Source organism: Hyperoodon ampullatus, assembly GCF_949752795.1.
Source record: "Hyperoodon ampullatus genome assembly, chromosome: 6".
NCBI classification, from domain to species: domain Eukaryota; kingdom Metazoa; phylum Chordata; class Mammalia; order Artiodactyla; family Ziphiidae; genus Hyperoodon; species Hyperoodon ampullatus.
Genome location: NC_136919.1, coordinates 88380612 through 88401150, shown reverse-complemented (window position 1 = coordinate 88401150; position 20539 = coordinate 88380612). Strand labels below are relative to the sequence as shown.

At 42.2% G+C, this 20539-nt stretch overlaps 1 protein-coding gene across 6 annotated transcripts in view; it reads left to right on the top strand.

Moving 5' to 3' along the window:
* LOC307054202 (transducin-like enhancer protein 1) overlaps positions 1 to 20539 on the top strand; it is a gene marked incomplete at its 5' end in the record, with an annotated part of 87629 nt that overhangs the window by 35773 nt on the left and 31317 nt on the right. For 3 of the 6 annotated variants that reach the window (XM_079705792.1, XM_079705790.1, XM_079705789.1), the window contains 2 exons: positions 7845 to 8049; positions 8788 to 8804. The exons of 1 other annotated variant lie outside the window; for it this stretch is intronic. In XM_079705792.1, the coding sequence (XP_079561918.1) occupies positions 7845 to 8049; positions 8788 to 8804 (222 nt within the window). Of the gene's footprint in view, positions 1 to 7844; positions 8050 to 8787; positions 8805 to 13912; positions 14019 to 14637; positions 14721 to 20539 lie in introns of all 6 variants that reach the window. 2 more of the 6 variants (XM_079705788.1, XM_079705791.1) reach the window with 2 other exon arrangements.

The following is a 20539-nucleotide window of genomic DNA, read 5'->3' as shown; positions in this document are numbered from 1 at the left end:
GGTTAATGTAAGCAACGTTGTTTGTCCTTTCTCATTTATTTGGATGTGATCTGACTTACTTTCCATGAATATAACTTCTGTCAAGGCCTATGGGGCTCAGGTTTGGGGCTCCAGTTATTGGTCGTCTGTGTATACTCCTGTTCCATAGGCAAATTTATAATTCTCTATATTTTAAAACAACTTAGTATGAAATAAAAGAAGTCTATGGTGGTCTGTGGTGTGTGACTATGTGTATTTGTGTAGGTGGTGGCTGTGAATACAAACTCCTGATGTGTCTGCCGAGGAGCCTTTCTGTCCTTGAGAGATTGAGTTGTAGACCTAAAGGACTCCCTATTGTTGCAGGAGATGATTGGTTTAAGGATTAGCAAAAATGTTGGATTATTTTTTTCCTCTGGCTGTAGCTGTCAGACATCTATAGGATTGTAGTGTAGGAAGTTTAAGAGGATGAGGTTAGCCTCTTATTCTTATGAGTATGCAGTTAATCCCTGGAAAGCCCATCAATAACCCAGCTGTAAGTTTCTTTCTCTCACCCTGAGAGAATAATGCATAGCCTGCTACCAAACGGAGTAAATAAAATGATGACAACAAACATGGATCTTCCAGCTCTACCAGCTTCTATTTAGTGACATACCTGCCACTTAAATTCCACCAGTCCAGCCCTTTTATTAATTTTCCAAAGAGATGGTGCAATATCGCAGAGAAGTCTTTTATACATCCTACCTCTCCTTTAGGTCGAGCTAGTTTTTTTTTTTTTTTTTTTTTTACTGAGGGTACAAGTAGGTATCTCTGACAAATGCAGAGCTGAAGCATTGTCTACTTGTTCGTTTCCCCATATATTTTCATATGATTTTTATTCGGATTTCTTAGAAGAAGGCATTATAACATTTTCCCTCTTTTCAGAGGAAGAAGAAGAATCTTCAGAATAGAAAGTTGAGCATCTCATTTTAGAAATTAGATCTATGCAGTTTTTTTTAATTGATAGATGACTTAACGTACCACATCATTCACCCTTTTAAACACACACAGTTCAGTGGTTTTTAGTATATTCACAGACTTGTACAGCCATCACTACTATCTCATTCTTGAACATTTTCATCACTCCAAAAATAAACCCATATTCATTAGTAGTCAGGCCCCATGCCCCCTGCCCTCAACCCCCTGGCAACCACTAATCTTTCTATCTCTGTGGATTTGCCTGTTCTGAACATTTCATATAAATGGAATCATATGATATGTGGCCTTTTGTGTCTGGCTTATTTCACTTGCATAATGTTTTCAAGGTCTATAGATGTTGTAGCAAATACTTCAGTCCTTTTTATTGATGAATGATACTCCATTGCATCAATATGCTGCATTTGTTTATCCAGTCAGTTGCTGGTCATTTAGGTTGTTTCCACCTCTTGACTGTTATGAATAATGCTGCTGTGAACATTTGTGTACAAATTTTTGTGTGGACACGTTTTCTTTTATCTGGTGTTTATATCTAGGAATGGAACTCTGGGTCATATGGTAACTCCATTTAGCTTAAACAACCAAGTGGCTGTACCATTTTACATTCTCCCTAGCAGTGGATGAGAATTCCAGTTTCTCTGCTTCTTCTCCAACACTTGATATTGTCCATTGTTTTTATTCTAGCCCTCCTGGTGTGACATGCTGTCTCATTTGTGGGTTTTTTTGTTTTTTTTTTTTTTTGCGGTACGTGGGCCTCTCACTGCTGTGGCCCCTCCCGCCGCGGAGCACAGGCTCCAGACGCGCAGGCCCAGCGGCCATGGCTCACGGGCCCAGCCACTCCACAGCATGCGGGATCCTCCCAGACCGGGGCACAAACCCGTGTCCCCTGCATTGGCAGGCGGGCTCTCAACCACTGCGCCACCAGGGAAGCCCCTCGTTTGTGGTTTTGATTTGCATTTCTCTGATGGCGCTGAGCATCTTTTCACTGAAACCTTATATGGTTTTATAAGTGGATCTACCTAAGTAAACAAGGCTTTTAAAAAGCTTATTCTAGTTTAGGTCTTTTAAGTCATGACAGAAACAGACACCCAGGGCAGGTAGGATGAATAAGTCAGGGGGTGATGCAGAATGAGTTGGCCTGTGTGGATTAGCTGAGATGCAGAAGCAGTAAAGACAAGTTTAGATCCTTTTCAGAAATTTAGGCCTTCATCCTGGTGCCTGCCTACGTACAGGCCATCAGTGTTGCTTCTGCATCTCATTTTCTGTGTGCTCCTGCATCGAGATGGAGCCTCTCAATGGATTTATGTATTTATTTATTTTATTGTCTTCAAGTGGCTTGCGAATTCTTGGCCCCAGCAAGCAGTTTCTGCCTGTTTATCACCCTTGCCCCCTTCACGCGAGAGGCCATCCACATAATGGGAGGTTTTCAGATAACTCCTGTAGTGGTGTCCTTGATGTTTCTCCTGCCACATAGCTCTTCCCCACTTTTCCCACTTGTTTATCATAGCATACCCATTTTCTTTTTCTGCACTCTCCCAAGATAAGAACTGAGTGTTTTAAAGAACAGAGAAATAGCAGAAAATCAAGGAAGAATGACTTGGAGAGAACTGTCAATAAATGCTACTTTTCACTCCCCCCCCTTTAAAAGTGTTTAAATACCAAGTGCTATAAATGCCACTTACTGTCACACTTTTAGCATTAAAGATGCTATTTTGGGGCATGGTTTTAGTTCTGGTTGGGTTCAGTTTGTGATCTGTGTGACATAGTTTTCCCAAAGGTTATAAAGTGGGTTAAATTTCAGAAATTCAGTGGTTGGTGATAAGGAACTTATTAACATCTAGTGGGGATGAGAGGGACGTTGGCCTTCGTTTTTATTCCGGTGTCCTTTCCACTTGTATAGGCAGCTCTGTGGTGATAAACCCTGTGCTACACCTGTTTTAGAAACAAAAATGTAGAAACCACTGCACAATTATATTAAGGCTCTGAATGTAAACAGCAAAGTCAATTTCATATAGCAACATAAATTGACCCAGTCTGCACTGGGTAAAATGTGAATTAAAATTCTAAATGTGTGGCTGTTGTTTGACACGGATGAGGTTATTTTATTCCTTGCGGGTTTTCAGTGTCACTAACTCAGTGTTTGGTGTTTGTTTTACTTGTCTCATTCCCAGCCTATTCAAATTGTTTGGATTAAGAACAAGTACAGTTATCTCCTTATGACCCAAACTAAACCTTTCCCTAATCACCTTTGAGGCACTAGAACAGTATGTAAAAGTTCCCATTGTAGCTCTTTTCCCAAATTGTTTTGTAAAATGTGAAGTTTCTGATTGTTTGTTTTGTTTCGAATTGTTAGTGGAGTCAGCATTAGGAAGCAGAGGCTCATTTTTTTGAGCTGTGACAAGGTACTCGATGGAGAAGGGACAGTGAAAAGTGAATATTTTAAAGTACTTCTGGTGTTTTTGTTTTTGTTTTTTTTTCAATACGCGGGCCTCTCACTGCTGTGGCCTCTTCCGCTGCGGAGCACAGGCTCCGGACGCGCAGGCCCAGTGGCCATGGCTCACCAGCCCAGCCACTCCGCGGCATGTGGGATCTTCCCGGACCGGGGCACGAATCCGTGTCCCCTGCATTGGCAGGCGGACTCTCAACCACTGCGCCACCAGGGAAGCCCAGTACTTCTGTTTTTTAAGCAACAATTTGGCAAGTCCTTTGGCATATAAGAACATGGGTTCTAATGTAATGGGACAGAATTCCAGCTTAGGTTGAGACCAGAACTTCTCACCCTCAGCACTGTTGACATTTTGGGCTCGTGAATTCTCTGTGCTGGGGGCTGTCCGGTGCATTGTAAGACGTTTAACAGCATCCCCAGCCTCTACCTACTAGATGCCAGCAACACTTCTACTGGTCTTTCCCTCACAGTTGTGACAACCACGAATGTCTCTAGGTGTTGCCAAATGTCCCTGGGGTGGGGAAAGCGGTGTTGAAATTGTTTAAAGAGCTACCAGTCTAGATTGATACATGTTACCCCAAACCACCATTGTTCATCAGAAATGCCTTTTCTGATAGCTTTATAAACTGTGCTGCTTATGTGTTCTGTGGTGTATAAATCTATAAGCATTAACTTAAAGAAAATGTTTACTAATTAGTGCAAGCTAATGAATGGGTAGAAGGTTGAATTTTCCCAGCCAGCCTTGCTGTCACGTTGAGAAACATTTTACAGTTTCCCCGATGATTTGGGTAAGTTTGGGTCTATGGAGGACTGATTCATGTAAATTCCCCTAATTGGCAGAGCCATCGGATTTTTTGATGTGTTGCTGGCTATATAGCAATGTCAGGATCTCTTTTCTTGTAGCATATATTTTAAAGTAACATTCATGTTTCTTCCTTTTGGTGAAGGTGATGAGTACTAGTCTGTCCCAGGTAAGCCGTGTTGAGAAAAAAATGTTCATTAGGACACATGGGGCAAGTGGGCTGCCCTTTTGGAGTCAGTTGTTTCAATCTCCTGGATGTGGGCCCTCTATTCATTTCAATAAATTTTTTATCTTAGAAATAACACTTATTACTTATTAAGCATCTTCTTCTGAGAGAAGCCGGAACTATCTCTGTTTCAGCTTGATTCTTCTTTATCAGCTTCCTTGGAAGAGAGCTAGAGCAAAAGATACTTTCCTTTTTCAGATGTAGGGTATTGGAAAGTGGGGACTGGAGAGATGGCACTCGTGAGTCATAAATCTAAGAACAAATTCCCATCTGTCACTGCTGATGAGGCTGCATCGTGAAGATGGTTTTATTTCCGGGTAAATGCCCAATAGTGAATGTGGATTGTCTCTGGGTGTGCAGTATTGCACAAGAGTATCTCCTTACCTGGGAAGGGAGAAACGTGAGGTCCTCGGTGGAGAAAGAGATTGCCCTCTTCCTTCCCTTTGCTTGGGAACATTAGGTCTGCAACTGATCCCTTGTGAACAGTACTGGGCTGCTGGGGTCACAGGAGAAATGCTGTTCTAGGGAATAAAAGCTTTGCAATCATTGTTCTGGCTATGAGCCCCACGGCAAGCCACTCTTTCATCTGTGAAATGGGAGCCATTATGCCCGCCCACCCTTCCTCCCTCTGGTGTATTCCGAGCTGAGGCCAGATAAGGAAGCTGGAAATATTATCTAGGAGCACTGCATGGTAGGATAAAGAAGTAGAATGTGAGGCAGCAGTATCCACGTTTCTTGGGTCTACAGCATCTTCAATAGCTATGATTCATCCTGTCGCTACCTACTTAGTACTCCTTTCATTTTGTGATAGGATTTATGCTTTTTTAAAAAAAAGGAGGAAGAAGGAGCTTTCAAGATCGCCAAGCTAAGGATGGAAGAACCTAATTGCCTCTAATAATGGGCAGTGAGCTATCTCTTCAAGGGGCCTGGAAAGCTAGAGCAGGCTAGAGGTGGGACTTACCCATGGCCAGTTAGGCTGTTGGATAGCCCTGTTGAGAGCTATTTGCCTGAAGGTTGAGTTTAACTTTGCAGGTCTGTTTCACAGCTGTGGCAAAGCCCCTTTATCTTATAAGCTTAGTCTTTCTTTTCAATAGTACATCGGAGAATCCTTTCCAGTTCATCTTTCCAAAAACCAACTTGGGCTTGGCAGAAAACCTGCTTCCTTCTAGCATATCCAAATATCACCTGAGACTGCCTTTGCTCTAACGTAAAATCACACGTCTGGAGTTGTTTTTTGGTGTCTCCATTTGGGGGGGGGGATTTTAGAGGGGGACTGGGGGTGGGGTGCAGGCAAGGGTGATAGGGTTGGTATCCCCCACCCTATAGTTAAATTCCTTCCCCTCTGCTTAGCCTCTCTCATCTTCTTTAATCAGTGCCGTGCTTAATTACCCCACTGGACCCGCTTGTGTATGCATCACTGCCTTTCCCTCCAAGAAGCCGGACATTGCTTTTACTCTGAGTAATGATAGTAATCGCTGGTAGGGCAGACCTGTTCCTCATCTTTCTCCGAGCACATTTCTTATGGCAGGTGTCTAGTTCCTAATTAAGTGCTAATGAGCATGCCTAGTGGACCGTGATGCCGCTGCCAGCTCCTTCAGTTTTATGTCCTGCTATTGCCAAGCTCTTAAAAGGTGACGGAGCAAGAATTAGTGTATTTGGGATGACAGGAAGGTGATTTTATGCATAAAGAAGTTGCTATTATGATCTCAAATGGTGAATGAGTAGTTTATAAATACTTTCCAAGAATACTATTAATGCTGCCTGCTCTGACCTCACCCCTTTTCCAGTTTCCCTCGCATTAGAACTGTGCTCTCTTTGGAAGGAGTGGAGGTTTAAAGAGAAGGTTGACGCCTAAAGATTTTTTTAAAAGATACTAGGAGTGGTTGAAAATTTACTGTAAAATGACTATAGATACCGATTTCTGCCTTTTAGATGCTGCTTTCTCTTGCTCTTGCGTGCCGGAAGCATGTTTAGGATTCAGTCAAAGATCAGTGGTCAGGGTGGAAATTGCTGAAGATCTGGTGTGAAGATCTAATATATTCAGTATGTGCAAGGGTGTAATAAATAAAACGAGTAATTGAGTCCCAGGGAAGTGAGCACAAATCAGAATCTTAAGAATTTCCTAACATTACACCTTAGAAATTGAGCTTTAATCGTTTTTACTGTCTCATCAAAAACGAGTTTTATGTTGGACAGCTGAAATGTGGCCAGATTTATGGTGCAAGGGCCATTGCTTGGATACTTTTTCATTTCCTACAACATATCTTAAATATAATATATGAGAGCAGTGATACTCTAATGTGAACAGGTTTCTAACCTCTGGAATGGGTTAAGTGATAGAGGCGAAGGCATTTGGGAATGGGGACTTGGTCATCATGGTTGGAGTCCCACACATCTGGTGGGAGTGCTTTCCTCAGCAGGGTTCTTGGCCTGAGTCCTGGTGTTTTCCTCTGTGACACGGGAGGGGGGTAGGTTTGGGGCATGGGGCTCAGGAGAAAGGAAGGGATAAACAAAGTTTTGTCTCTAAGGTTCCTTCCATTTGTCACATGCGTGGCTCCCAGAGGGCTCCCTCTGTATGTGGTGGTACCGTGACTAGAGCACAGCCATGAGGGTCCTTCCTACGTTGACTTCACTTCCCTGCCACCTGGTGGGAGAAACTCAATGCCTTGAGCCCCATCTGTGAAATGGGAATATCAATACTTCCTCCATTCTGTGAGGGCTTGATGAGCTCAGGGCACACAAGTACATGAGAGATGCTACTTCTTCCTGCTTTCTAAGTTCCGTTAACTAAAGATAATGTTTGGTTTTGTCTCATCCTAACGTTGTGGTAAGTTAACGCAAGAATGCTGGGGTGCAATGGAGTCACCTAGTAACTGGTGACTAGTTGAGAATATAGTTACTGTATTATAGGATGCATATCTGCACCTCTCCTATTTTAACCTTTCTGAAGTCAGAATGGGTCTGAAATCTGTGGCATCTTAGATTCAGTGATGCGCTGGATTTCATCCTTGGAGGCGCTTAGAGATGGAACTAACCACTGTGTGAGGGCTTACTAACTTATCCAAGTTTGCTAATAATCAATAGCTACACCTTGAGGGGGTGAGTTAGGCCAGAAGGTGACAGTGTCAATCTGAGGATTATGTTTTGGGAAGATTATATGATATCAGGTAACTGAGCAGATGAAAGCTTTTGATGGACTGAAAGTGCTAACCACATTTTTTTCTCTCTTTCCTCCCTGTCTCTCTCCTTGTTCCCTTCCTCTGTGTGTGTGTGTGTGTGTGTGTAACCTCCTGTTCTGTCTCCTCCATCCTCTCCTGTCACGTCTGCTGTCTCCCTGGTTGCCACCACCACCGCCACCACTGCCACCACCTCCCTCTCTCTCCCTCCTCCTCTTCCTCTCTCACCACCACCACCAACAGCAGCAGCAGTTGCAAGCTCAGCATCTTTCTCACGGCCATGGACCTCCAGTGCCCCTCACCCCTCACCCTTCGGGACTTCAGCCTCCTGGAATCCCGCCCCTCGGCGGCAGTGCCGGCCTCCTGGCGCTGTCTAGTGCTCTGAGTGGCCAGTCTCACTTGGCAATTAAAGATGACAAGAAGCACCACGATGCAGAGCACCACAGAGGTGAGAGGCCGGGCAAGCCAGATTAGGACCTTGCCCTAACACTCTTACAGGGCTGCAAAGTTTGTGCACCGCTAAAGAAAGCCCCAACCCATTCAGAGAGCACACAATGAGCTTAGAGGAACTGTCTGTCGCACAGCTTGGCCACTGAAACACAGTTCACCCTGGAGGTTTTCAGGGTTTAACGTGGGCATCTGTAGATTTCTCCATCTCTTTAGATGGCAGGCATCTTGACATCTTGGCAACTGCCTCATTAATGCCAGTGGCCTGTACCATATTATGGAAAACTGTTAACTGCTTAATTGGGTAATTTTCAAAGAAAGTAATGTTGTTAAATGGGGCGAAATAAGAAGTTAAATTTGAAAGTGAATGTGTTCAAATGAAAGGTTTGATAATTGCATCTGTTACTACTTAGTTTCATAGGCTTTAATTCTAGTATGCATTAAATATTGGGCAAAATTGCACTTGACTAATTTTTGAAAAAAAGTAATTTATTCTGTCAAGAAATTTTAAAAAAATAGGCTTTTGTGTATGGTTAAACTGTAAATCTTATGTTTACAAAATACTGTAATTTTCAGGAAATCACTGTATTAGGAATGTGCAATGACTTATATAAATAAAAGCCATTTTAAAACTGTTTGGGGCTTGTGTTCTAATTATTCCCCCCTTTTTTTTATTTCTGTTCTTGCCTCTGTGTCTGAACGGGCATGTCTGTGCGTTTCTTGGTAACCTCGGGAGCAGACAGAGAACCGGGCACAGTAAGTACCCTGACGCCTGCTGCACATAAACGCGTTCTCCCCCACTGCAGTGCACCCTCATCCGCCTTTCTTTAAACACAGGCACAGACACGTATATTCTACTCTCTCTCGGCGACCTGTTTTTCTTTTTTTTTCTTTTTTTAAAAAATATGACTGTTTCCCCCCACCCTTTGTCTTTTATATAAAACTTCCATCAGATGAGGGAGGCAAAGCGGTTTGCTATGATTACTCACTTGAAAATACACTTTGATCCCTATGTGCCCCAGACCCATTTAAAAAATATGTTTATCATTGCACTTCGAGTCCAGGTTTACCTGTAGTTTAAGAGAGTATTCATTTTTATCTTAAGTCAGTTGTACAGGCAAGAGGTCACAATCCATATGTGAAATTAGTTAGTATTGTGTTATTTCTACCTAAACCATTCATTATCCTCTGCAAATGCATCTTAGTTGCTAGGTTTCCATATCTAGTTTTCTTTTCATAATTGTCCTTGGAGTGTGAACTTGAACTTAACTTTATTTTAGTCCAGAGAACTGAGTGTCTGAGTAAGCTCTCAAAACCAAGGAAATTCAGTGCCCGGGACTCTGTGCTTATCGAGTTCATTTTTTTTCACCAGCCTAAATCTTACCCATTTTACATAAAGCATGTTTGATCTGTACACATATCTGCCGGTTACTTGTGGGGAGGCCTGTCTCTAAAATGCGTCTCTTACATGTTGTGGAACAAACAGAATGAGAAATTGGCCCCTTTTCAGGTCAAATAACCTCCAGTTTTTGCCCCCTTCCTTCCTTCCTTCTTTCTGAACATGGCGGTATTTTGATCATCTTCAATCTAAATATTGTTAAAAAATAGGAGATACTGAACTTTTAAATCACTCTGATACTTGCTTATGAGTTTGGGGGGACGGTGTGTAAACTTTTTCAGTTTGAAAAGTTTAGGCACCCCTCCACACACACCTTCTGTGTAGAACGGTAGCTATTTTTAAAATTCTTTTTGGGACAGAGCTTTGTTTACTTCATGTGTCAGGATGTATTGGGGGGAATGGATAATGGTGAAACGATGAGGTAGGTAGTTTTGAAATTCTTGTCCTGTAAGTTTTCTTTGGAGAATGTTGGGAGGAGAAAAGAGGGGAGAAAAAAAATTAGATCTAGGGAATAAAATTACCTACTCCGAAAGTATGGACCTAAGTAAACTGATTTATGGAGGTGACCTTTCTGTTTTGCTGTTTCAGTGTCCCTGTAGATTGTCATCTTTTTTGCCAGGTTCATTCAATAGAGTATCAAATTAAAAACCCTAATCCTGGGCCAGAGAATAGAGATGGCAGAAGATGATGTTGGGAACGCCCACCTGCATTAGTCTGCTGCATGTTTTAATCTATTGAATTTATTCTAGGTTTGAGACTTTATTTTTATTTCAACTTTATGTTATCAGTACTACTGTTCCACCTTAAGTCACGGTATATTTATTGAATGCTTACTCTATGTAAGGTAATATAGGAAATATATCTGTAGTGAGCGATGTGTAGGGATATGTAGGTACACGTATCACAAGCCCTTTCTCAAAGAACCAAGGGAAAGCAACAAAAATGCTAGACGATACAAGGCTGAAGAAAGTTTGAGCAGGAGTTCTAGACAGTTGTGGAAGGGATACCATGGTGTATGCCTCTCTGAAATGCCAATGGCAGGAAAGAGTAGAATTTGCACACTTAAGCTTGTAGAGGCGTTTTTCCATAACTCGGTGTGACTATTTCTGAGTATGTCTAATAATCTGTGTGTAATTTTGGCTGGAAGATGTAATCAAGAACTTGATTGGGGAAGTGAGGGTGAGGTGGACGAAGGTTAATGATTTGTACCCTTAAAGAAGTACTAAATCGTTCTTGAATTTCAGGCAGCTGTGGATTGTTTTCAAGTCTACTTAGTTTAGTTTGTAAGTCCGTGTTGAGTTAGCAATCTGAACTTTTAAGTCCAAATGTGGTAGATACATTGCATAAACCAATCTATAAAATAATTTAAAATACATGATTACTTAATGTGTTATTTGCATGTCTCCTTTTTCACACCAAATTTTTGTCAAGTCTTAATAATAATTTCAAAGAGTATTTCCAGAATAAGTATATATGCTGAATTTCCTGTGTAATTATTACAGAAAACTCATGGTAATGATAATGTAAAATGGAGAAACGACACTAATTTTTAATCTAAAAATTTAATTCAGTCTGTAGAGAGGAATTAAATTGTTCACTATCCATATAAGTGGGATTTTGCTGCAGTTACATAAAATTAACTAGCTCTCTTCAAACTTTGTGTAAAATTAAATATGAGACTCAGTGGGTAATGAGATGATGTGTACTATTAGCTCCTAAAATATTATAGTACTTATCTGTTTAATAAAGTGGTTTGAATTATGAAGTTGAATTTTACTTGGCAGAGAAAGTCAATTCATTGCTCTGTACTGCTGTTTTGTTTGTTCACTCATTGAGGGTTTAAGAGCAGTGGCTATAGGGCAGCGATTTTCAAACCTTATGGTCTCAGAATCTTTTACCCTTAAAGTAACTGATGACCCCAGAGAACTTTTGTTTATGTGTGTCATATATTTTGAAAAATTTCTGGGTTAGAAATAAAACATTTTAAAATCACTTAAACAGAGAAAGAGCTACTTGTGTTAACATAAATAACATTTTTAGTGAAAAATAACTATTTTCCAAAATAAAAAATTGGGAGTGGGAAGAGTGGTTACTTTTTTTTTTGCACATTTGCAAATGTCTTTAATGCCTGGCCTAAAAGAGGGCAGTTGAATTTTCCTCAGCTTCTGCATTTTCTTTGTTGCCATACATTGTTTTGGTTTAAGTATTGGAAGAAATCTGCCCACAGCGAGGCACCCTCAGGGTCCTTGGACCAAACTCTGAGAACCTCTGCCATAAAGAAGACCAAGGAGTTCTAAAAAATTCTAGGCTGGCATATAGTCTTATTTTTTTTTTTTCCTGCTCTTCTTTCTATGTTGAACAAATATATTTTTTATATCAAGTGCAAAAATCAGGGACTTAGGTCAGAGGGAATGTGAGTGTGTGTGGATTGTTATCTGTGAGTCTAAAACTGGTTCATAGATAGTTTATGTTTATTTTTAGTGACAGATTATTCCATTTGCTGGTTTAAGGTTTTATGGTAGGAAAACAAATGAACCTTAATGTAACCTGTTTAATGTAAAACCCAGGAAATAAAGGTGCTAAGAACAGAAAATATGGACACTATTTTTAAGTTTCTTGTTTCTGAAAGGGATGAATGATAAAGCTAGTAACTTTTGAGAGGTGTATTTTGCTGTTTGGCTGTTTTCTAATTCGCAAACCTTTTTTTTTTTTTTTAACATAAGCCTATTTACCAGAGTGCTACTACTGAGCAAAAAAATGACCTAACAAAAGCCTTTATTTCTTCAGGAGTAATAAAAACTTTAGATATCCCAATTAATTTAAAGATGAATTGCACTAAATTTTGGCTGAAGGGAATGCCCTTTAAATACGTCTACTTGAAAGACCTGGAGTTAGAGAATTGACAAGGAGTTGTATGGTTTTTAAGAAAAATGATAGAATGGATGTTTAAATACTCATTCATTTAACATATTTATTGACCACTTACTATGTGCCAGGCACTGGCTGAGGCACTGCATATACTTGCTGCCATTTTGCAGTGATATCTTTTAATGTCAAAGTCAAATTATGTGTTGAACGAAAAGCACTGAAATATCTAACTCATGTGATGGTTATTCGGAACACTTGGAAGAGGGAGGAGACTTGAGGGGGGTCTGTGTGGGAGAGACTCAGGACAGGGACGATCTGTAGACTTAAGGCGGGTTCCTAGTGGACTTCAGAAGGTCCTGGCACCCCTCTAAAATTGTATGCAGAGTGGGTCAGTGCTCTTACATAATGCTGAGGAGAGATTATAACATTCATTAAATTCTCCAAAGGGGTTCCTGGCCCAGAAAAGTCTAAGCACTTTTCATCTACTTCAGAGGTCAAAATGGTGTGTCACCATCGTTTTCTCAATAAGACACCAAAGTAAGGAGGTTGGGTGTCTTTGGTCATATAGTTAATTAACAGAGGTGGAGATTTAGATCATGTCTTTCTGAGGGACCCTGTTGCCACTCCTATAACATTTCTAAACTTACGTTCACATTTAGAACTTATTTAAAAGTAGTTATGACAGCCATCACTTTATTTAATGTAAGGGGGTGTCTTTATCTTTTTCTTCTCTAGCTGTTGTACTTCCCTAGTTTATTGGCAGAGGTAGGACCAGATCCTAGTTACAGACCACCCGTCACTTCACTTTTTTCTAAGACGACACTCAGCAATATAGAGAGCAAGGAGGAAATAAGGTGTGAGGCTTGCTTTGGGGAATACTTCACTCTTGGCCTGTTTCTGAAATTTTATTTTTTTGAATGTCACAGCATCTCCCAGTGGCTCTTTAGGACCACGGCACCGTGGGTGTGGGGGGAAAGGGGACAGTGATAGAAAGAACATGGGTTTTGGACAAAGGCAGACCCCAGTGGAGTTCTGGCTGCACAGGCAAGATTTCTCATCCTTCTAGAAAGTGGTGATGGTGGCTGTCTGCAGGGTGAGGGTTTAGGGACCACAAATGGGAAGTCATCAGACGTACCGTAGCAAGCCTTTAGGAAAGTCCTCCCTGGCTCTACCTGCAGGGTAGCCAGCCAACAGTAAATGCGTCGTTAGTCACCGACATCGTAGTTACTTGTGGTTTCCTTTTTAAAAAATGTGTGAGGCTGTTGTGGAGATGAGGGCTCACATGACCCGTGGCTATTCCTAATGATTCTTAGTGTGTCAGCATCACACAACCCATCCCAGCCTGTCAGGAACTTGATCAGTCTCATGATGCTCGAATTCATCAAAGGTAAACAGGGACCAGGAGGAGGTGTTTTCGCCTAAATGTTGTTGACCTGACTTATGTCAAGGAATTGCCTGGAGATAAAGGATAAAACTGAAATGAATCACCTGAAATCTCGATATTAAGGCGCAGTGGAAAACATTAAGTTTTCTTAAGTGGTTGCCTCAGTAGATTTTTCTTTTGGCAGAATTTAAAACTCTGTGCTTAAAAACATAGATCTTCTGGGAAAACCAGCATCACTGCCACGAGAAGGGTGACCCCCTGAAGGAAGGAAAGCACTGGCAGCTTCTTGCTTGTCGGGAGTGGCGTGTTCCTGTGCCAGGTGAGGTGTCTGCTCGCTGTGGGGCCGGAGCTTGCCAGGCGGATGTCAGGACCTGTGTGTGACCAGAGAATGTTCAGGTCTTACCTTCCTGAGATCTCAGTGAGGATAGGCATCTTTTTTTTTTTTTTTTTTTTTTGCGGTACGCGGGCCTCTCACTGCTGTGGCCTCCCCTGCTGCGGAGCACAGGCTCCGGACGCGCAGGCTCAGCGGCCATGGCTCACGGGCCCTGCCGCTCTGCGGCATGTGGGATCCTCCCAGATCGGGGCACGAACCCGTGTCCCCTGCATCGGCAGGCGGACTCTCAACCACTGCGCCACCAGGGAAGCCCAGGATAGGGCATCTTTAAACAAACAGAAAGCAGGTAGAGGCTATTTTCTCCCTCCACAAACTTTTTTAGGCTTCATTTTGTGTTCTGTAATTAGAAACCTTAATGCCCACCCTTTGGAGCAGATTTTGTAAACTTTTATTTTCCTTTTGGCCTGATCATCATCTTCAGTATTTCCTCTAGAACACAGTAAGCAATAAACTTTGTGTCTCGGTCTTTCTGATGAGGAGAGATGGGTTAAGTGCCGTCAGATATCCAGATACCACAGTCAAGTCCTGACCCAGTGCTTTCTAGTTTCAGGACCTTTTCTTGCAGTAGAAGCATCTCATCAGGGGCTGGAGAATGAAGAGCACTTTGAAAACATGCTTCTAGAAAAGGTTTGAAATACAAATTTGATTTTGGCTGTGACCACGGTCCTGATTAGGGGAATGAAGGTGTTATGAGGTCATTTAAAGATTATTTTTAAGCAGTTATATTTGTTATGAGCTCCAAAGGTTTTTATTGGTTTTATTTTGTTTTACCTGGAGAAGGAGGGTGGAAGGGCAAGCTGTGGATGTAGAGAGTGATGCCGAAGGCATTTTGTGGTTTAGTACTTCTTCCAGCCCAGATACTCACTGGGTGTGTATGTCTGTGGCTCTGTTTTATTCTGAGCATCCTCCTGAGTTGCCCATCTGCGTCCGACAGTGCCAAGTTCTTAGATCGAGGTGCAAGAACACCCTGTTTTTTTGTTTTTTTCACATATTTTGCCTTTAAACAATATGAAAAATAGACATGTTCCCTTTAGGCCTGCTGCACAGCCAGTCTTCCAAGATGTGATTTCCACATTTCCACATGTCTCCACTTGCTTCCACTCTTCACTGTTGACAAGTGGGGATCGTTAATCTTATAGGTTAAAAATACATTTGTCACACAGAATACGTGAATGACCAACTGGACTGCAGCACGAAGTACCACACAGGGTGATGGCTTAATTGGTACCAGGTGTGGATGAGAAGGCGCACAGATGTGATGGGGTGCGTCCTTACCTAATTGTTTTAATGTGCACCGAGAAGTTAATTGTCAGTGTAGAGTGTGCTAGCAAATTAGGTTCCCACTGCCTTAGTGTAACGGAGGATAAATGAGGTGTCATGAGTTTCCAATCTGTACCTCTGACACAGACACTTTTCCTGTGAGGAGGACACTGTTCCCAAGGGGAATTAGCATGGCAGCTAAAGAAATCCATTTGAATAATGTGCATTATTTTCACATTAGGGAAACCTGTCTCGCTTTTGCTGTCTCCATGAACGGGTTTTCCTTTCACATTTGCTGCGGGTGGCTTCAAGGTTTAGACTTGGTTGGCAGAAGAATTGCTTTGAGGTCTCAGGATAGATGAAGGATACATGAATACTCTTATAAAGGGTTTTGGCCACGCTGACAATGTAAACATGCTTTCTTTTATATATTCTGGAGTTTACTTTCCAAGATACCTCTGTATACATGAACAACCATTCCTGTTAAATTGCCAAAGAAAAGTAAAATTCTTGGAACAAGACTTTAAAGACTATTTTTTATTCATATTAAAGCAGCTGAGTCTCTTTACCTTGGTCTTGAGGGGGTGGGTGTTCAGAGCATGAAATAGAAACATTCTTGTCTAGAATGGTCAGAATAAAGGTGGTACAGAGTCCAACTCTTGACATTTTCTTCTGATTCGACTGAATGCTCTTTGAAGTGCAAAAGACTCTTCTACTTACATGGTGTAAGTTCTTATATGAAGGTGTGGTTCAATACTTGTGTGTTTGCATGTTTGTTTTTACTTTAAGAGAATACACTGTCCACTTCTACCTACTGGGTTCACATGCCACCAACTCTCTAGTTAACATGCACCCACTCAGCAGGGAACGGTTCTTTTTTTTTTTTTTTTTTTTTTTTTTTTTTGGTACGCGGGCCTCTCACCGCTGTGGCCTCTCCCGTTGTGGAGCACAGACTCCGGACGCGCAGGCTCAGCGGCCATGACTCAGGGGCCCAGCCGCTCCGCGGCATGTGGGATCTTCCCGGACCGGGGCACGAACCCGTGTCCCCTGCATCGGCAGGCGGACTCTCAACCACTGCGCCACCAGGGAAGCCCAGGGAACGGTTCTGGTGTGTGTTTTTATAAAACATGGTTCACCTATTTGGGAAATGGTGCTCTGGATCTGACCACTCAAGGAGTGCACACCAGTTGTAATGTTGGAAGACCTCCTACTTTTTCTTTTCTCTTCTGAGCAGCTTTTCTGCTCACTCTTGTACCTGTTCTTTTTTTTTTTTTTTTTTAATAAATTTATTTATTTATGGCTGTGTTGGGTCCCCGCCTCTGTGCGAGGGCTCCCCCCAGCTGCGGCGAGTGGGGGCCACCCCCCATCACGGTGCACGGGGCTGGGGGGGCCCTCACCATCGCGGCCCCTCCCACCGCGGAGCACAGGCTTCAGACGCGCAGGCCCAGCAGCCGCGGCCCACGGGCCCAGCCGCTCCGCGGCATGTGGGACCCCCCCCAGACCAGGGCTCGAACCCGCGTCCCCCGCATTGGCAGGCAGACTCTCAACCACTGCGCCACCAGGGAAGCCCCTTGTACCTGTTCTTAACCATCACATCACTGTTAGTGCAGGAAGTGACCCTCAGGAAGCACAGGGTAACCACAGTGAAATATTCGTCTGTTGTCAGTGCAGTTGCCCACTGAGGTTTTAGGTTCTCAGATATTTCAGATTTTAGGAGGGATGGGTCCCTTCTTGTGGTTCATAACGTTTTCTCTGTTCTTACACCTCATCGAGTCATTTCATGTGTAGTCTCTATATATAAATGGAGAGAAAAGCATGCCGGTTGGGCTAACAGGTCTTTTAGACACTCTGTCTCTGGTACTGAACATTTCAGAGGGATCTTGTTTTCTTCAGAGACTTGTCTGGTCTGCCTCTCCCTTTATCGTTTTACTTGGCTCTATTCCCGTCAATGTGTGCAACTTGTTAGGTGCAGAAAATCATCATGGTTTTCAAATTTTAGCTTGTTTTGAAAACATAATGGGTTTTTAGATCTTGATATGCTCAGATTTGTAATATTTCCCATGGGCTGTATAAAACTTCTACTTTGAGTCCTTGTAGAAGACATAAGGTAAATAAGATGATTTTGTTTGGTTCTTAAGAAAATTTTTAAACAAAGGAAAACTTATATACAGTCTGGAAATCCCAGTTCTCAGAACATTTGTAGAAATCTGCCCAATAATTACAGTGTTTGAAAAAGTCTGGCAGATGATTAAATTTTACCAGCTGCAAGGTGAAATAAAACATCAGGTTTCTTGGCTAGAATTAGAGTATATCAGTCAGTGTGGTAACACTAATTCTCATGTTGATTAAAAAACTGGCAAATAAAAATTTGAAAGGGGAATTTTACTTGATGAATGCTGTTTGGTCGATACATATCTTTCAAGATATGGACTCTGGGAAGAGAAGGCTGCAGCAGCAAATAGGTCTGTGGAACCACTATTCTTGGTGGTTGATGTGGCATGAAGCCAGTGCTGTGAGTACCTGGGCTGCTTTGTTGCTCTCTGCTGGGGTCTTTTTTAGTGTGCATCTTGGGTTGTAAATGGCAGGATTCATGAGTGGAAAGCCAGGAACTTGGGACTGTTTTCAGGTCATTTAAAAGTAGGCTGTAAAATGTTTTTTTTTTTTTTTAAATGTTCACAATTTTGTTATGGTGGGCATCTAACCAAGTGAATCGAGATGTGTCTGTGATTAGGAGGTGGGGGGGATCAGAGATAGCATGCAGTAGGCATTATTATGTCACATTAGAATATTAAGCTCAGTAGGTTGAAGAGCCAATGTGACTTTTAAATGAGAAGTATTGGGGGTTCAAGTCTTTGGGTACAAGTATTTGATGTATATAAACTGAGTTTAAAAATCACTTCTTCTGGGAGCACAGGCAAGTTGACTTAATGGGTAGTGCTTCTTGACTTTAGGCAAATTGCCTTCCCCTCTGAACATCCTCTAGATAAATTGAGGAGGTGAAGAGGATGAATATGTGTTAAGGTTGCTTTGGCGTCTTGAGAAGTTTGGTCCTAATTATCTTCAGTGTTTAGAATGACTTTTTCAGTAACTTAAAGCGAAGCAACCTCCGTTTTATTCTTTTACAAACAGGCTCTTCTTAAATGTTGATTAAATATTAAATATTAAATTTTAATGTTAAATGTGAGTCTCCCCCTCGTTCAAATCTAACAAATCAAGGTAAAACCCTAAATTTTGAAGGATCCAAAGGATATTCAGTCAGTACCCATTCTTAAAATATGTGTAAAGTGGCTCAGAACAACCATCAAAATGACTGTATTCCACTTCTGAGCCCTGAGGAACATAAGACAGTACGTGAGAACAAAATGCAGCATGAGGGAAGAAGACTTAATGGTATTAGGAGACGTCCAGTACTACCCATGTAGTCACTTTTGGGTTTCTGGGGAGCAAGTGAGGTAACCATGAGGATTAGGGTCACCTAGGCAGTAGTTAAGCAAGACTGTTTTTGTTGCCAGCAGCAAATGAAGTCCATTAGGCTGGAACTATTTGCTTAAGTCAAGAACAACAATGAAAGCAGTGTCAGGGCTGGAGGATGTCAGGGACAATTACACACAGCAAGCAAGTTTCATGGGAACAAGGGTAAAAGAAAGTGGTTCGTCTTTGGTGGGGCTGCAGCGTGAGCCAGGCACCCCCTGACTCTGGACTGTGGCTCTCCCAGGCCTCTGCAGCCCATACTCTTTGCTGCCTTGTTTTGAATCAGTTTTACAGCATCAAAGGTATGATGAGACATTTCGTTTTGTAACTTGTCTCAATCTTCCATCTGAATGGAGCCAATTTTCAGATAAGCAAGGGTGCTAATTACCAGCCCCATCTAAATTTAGAAGAACTTTCAGAGCTTTGCAAAACGCATTCAGATTATAGGCCTCACTTAAGCTGCTCAAACGGGAATTTAACTTCTGATATGGAGACGCAGAAGCCTCAAAGCTTGACAGGCTTACAGGTCCAGCCAGAGAAATGTTATTGTTTCTAGCAGAAATTGCATTGTTCCTAATAGGCGTGTCGTTTACTTTTATGTTCACAGTACCACTTGACATTCAAAAAATCAGATCATTAAAAAGCTGTCTTTGGATGGCTGAGTGGTTTGAATGCCCAGTGCTAATTACAGCAGGAGGGCTGCACAGGGGACCCTGGGGAAAGAGACTTTTAAATTGTGAGTGGACACCAACTCTATGCTACATTCTGCTGGGCAAGTGGGTAGATGTCAAGTTGAATATGATACAGCCTTGCTCTTAATGTATCTGGTCTGAGTCTGGAGGAGGAGACTCCCGGGCTGACATAATCTAGAACACAGACAGGTGTGTATGGACACTTTTTCCACATGAGCTCAAGCTGCTTCTCCCCTCCCCAGCATGTAAGCACTTTGCAGTTTTGTTAAGTCTCCTGCGACCTGTCAGGCTGTGGGTCTGGGTCAGAGGGGTTAGTTTTTAGCAGATGTTTACCAATGTAATTAGTTCAGGGATCCAGCCAGCTCACCTTTCAGCCCCACACTGAGCTCAAGACGTTATTCTGAGCTTCTCTATATTGAATTGCATTGGTCCCTCCCCCCTGCTTTTATGTAAGCCTCCTGGCATTTGTGGAGCTTGAACGGTTGTGAATGAGAGCTCAGCTGCTTCAGAGGCAGCCTCTGAAGTGGGCAAAGAGGCTTCAGAATGCCTTCTGGTTCCCACTTTTGATTTCCTCCTGTGTGTGGTTGAACTGAGAACGTTCCCATGGTGGGGTTCACGGTTTTCACGGGGGAGTTTTGAGAGCCAGCCACCTGGTTAATTTCCTTGGGCTGGTTAGGAATGAAGATCTATCCATGGCCTCTAAAAATGGACCATTAAAGATTTGCTCATGGTACGTACTATTGCATTAGAGGTGGTCTAACTTAAAGGTTTCCCCAGGCCCCTTCTATTTTATATTGTGTCAGAGAAAGGTAACATTACTGTTTGTTGGCCCTGGACTCCCCGACTTAGTTCTTCAACATCTTTCAGAAATTGAGGTTATCTGGGCTTTGAGAAAGAGAGTTTTTGCACAGCCCCATTCAGCATTGTTCAAGGCAGTAACACATCACTGAACAAATTGCCTCCTTGCGTATGCTAATCCCGCACTTAAAAGAACTCGTTGTAACATGTTCTGATGCTTTAGCC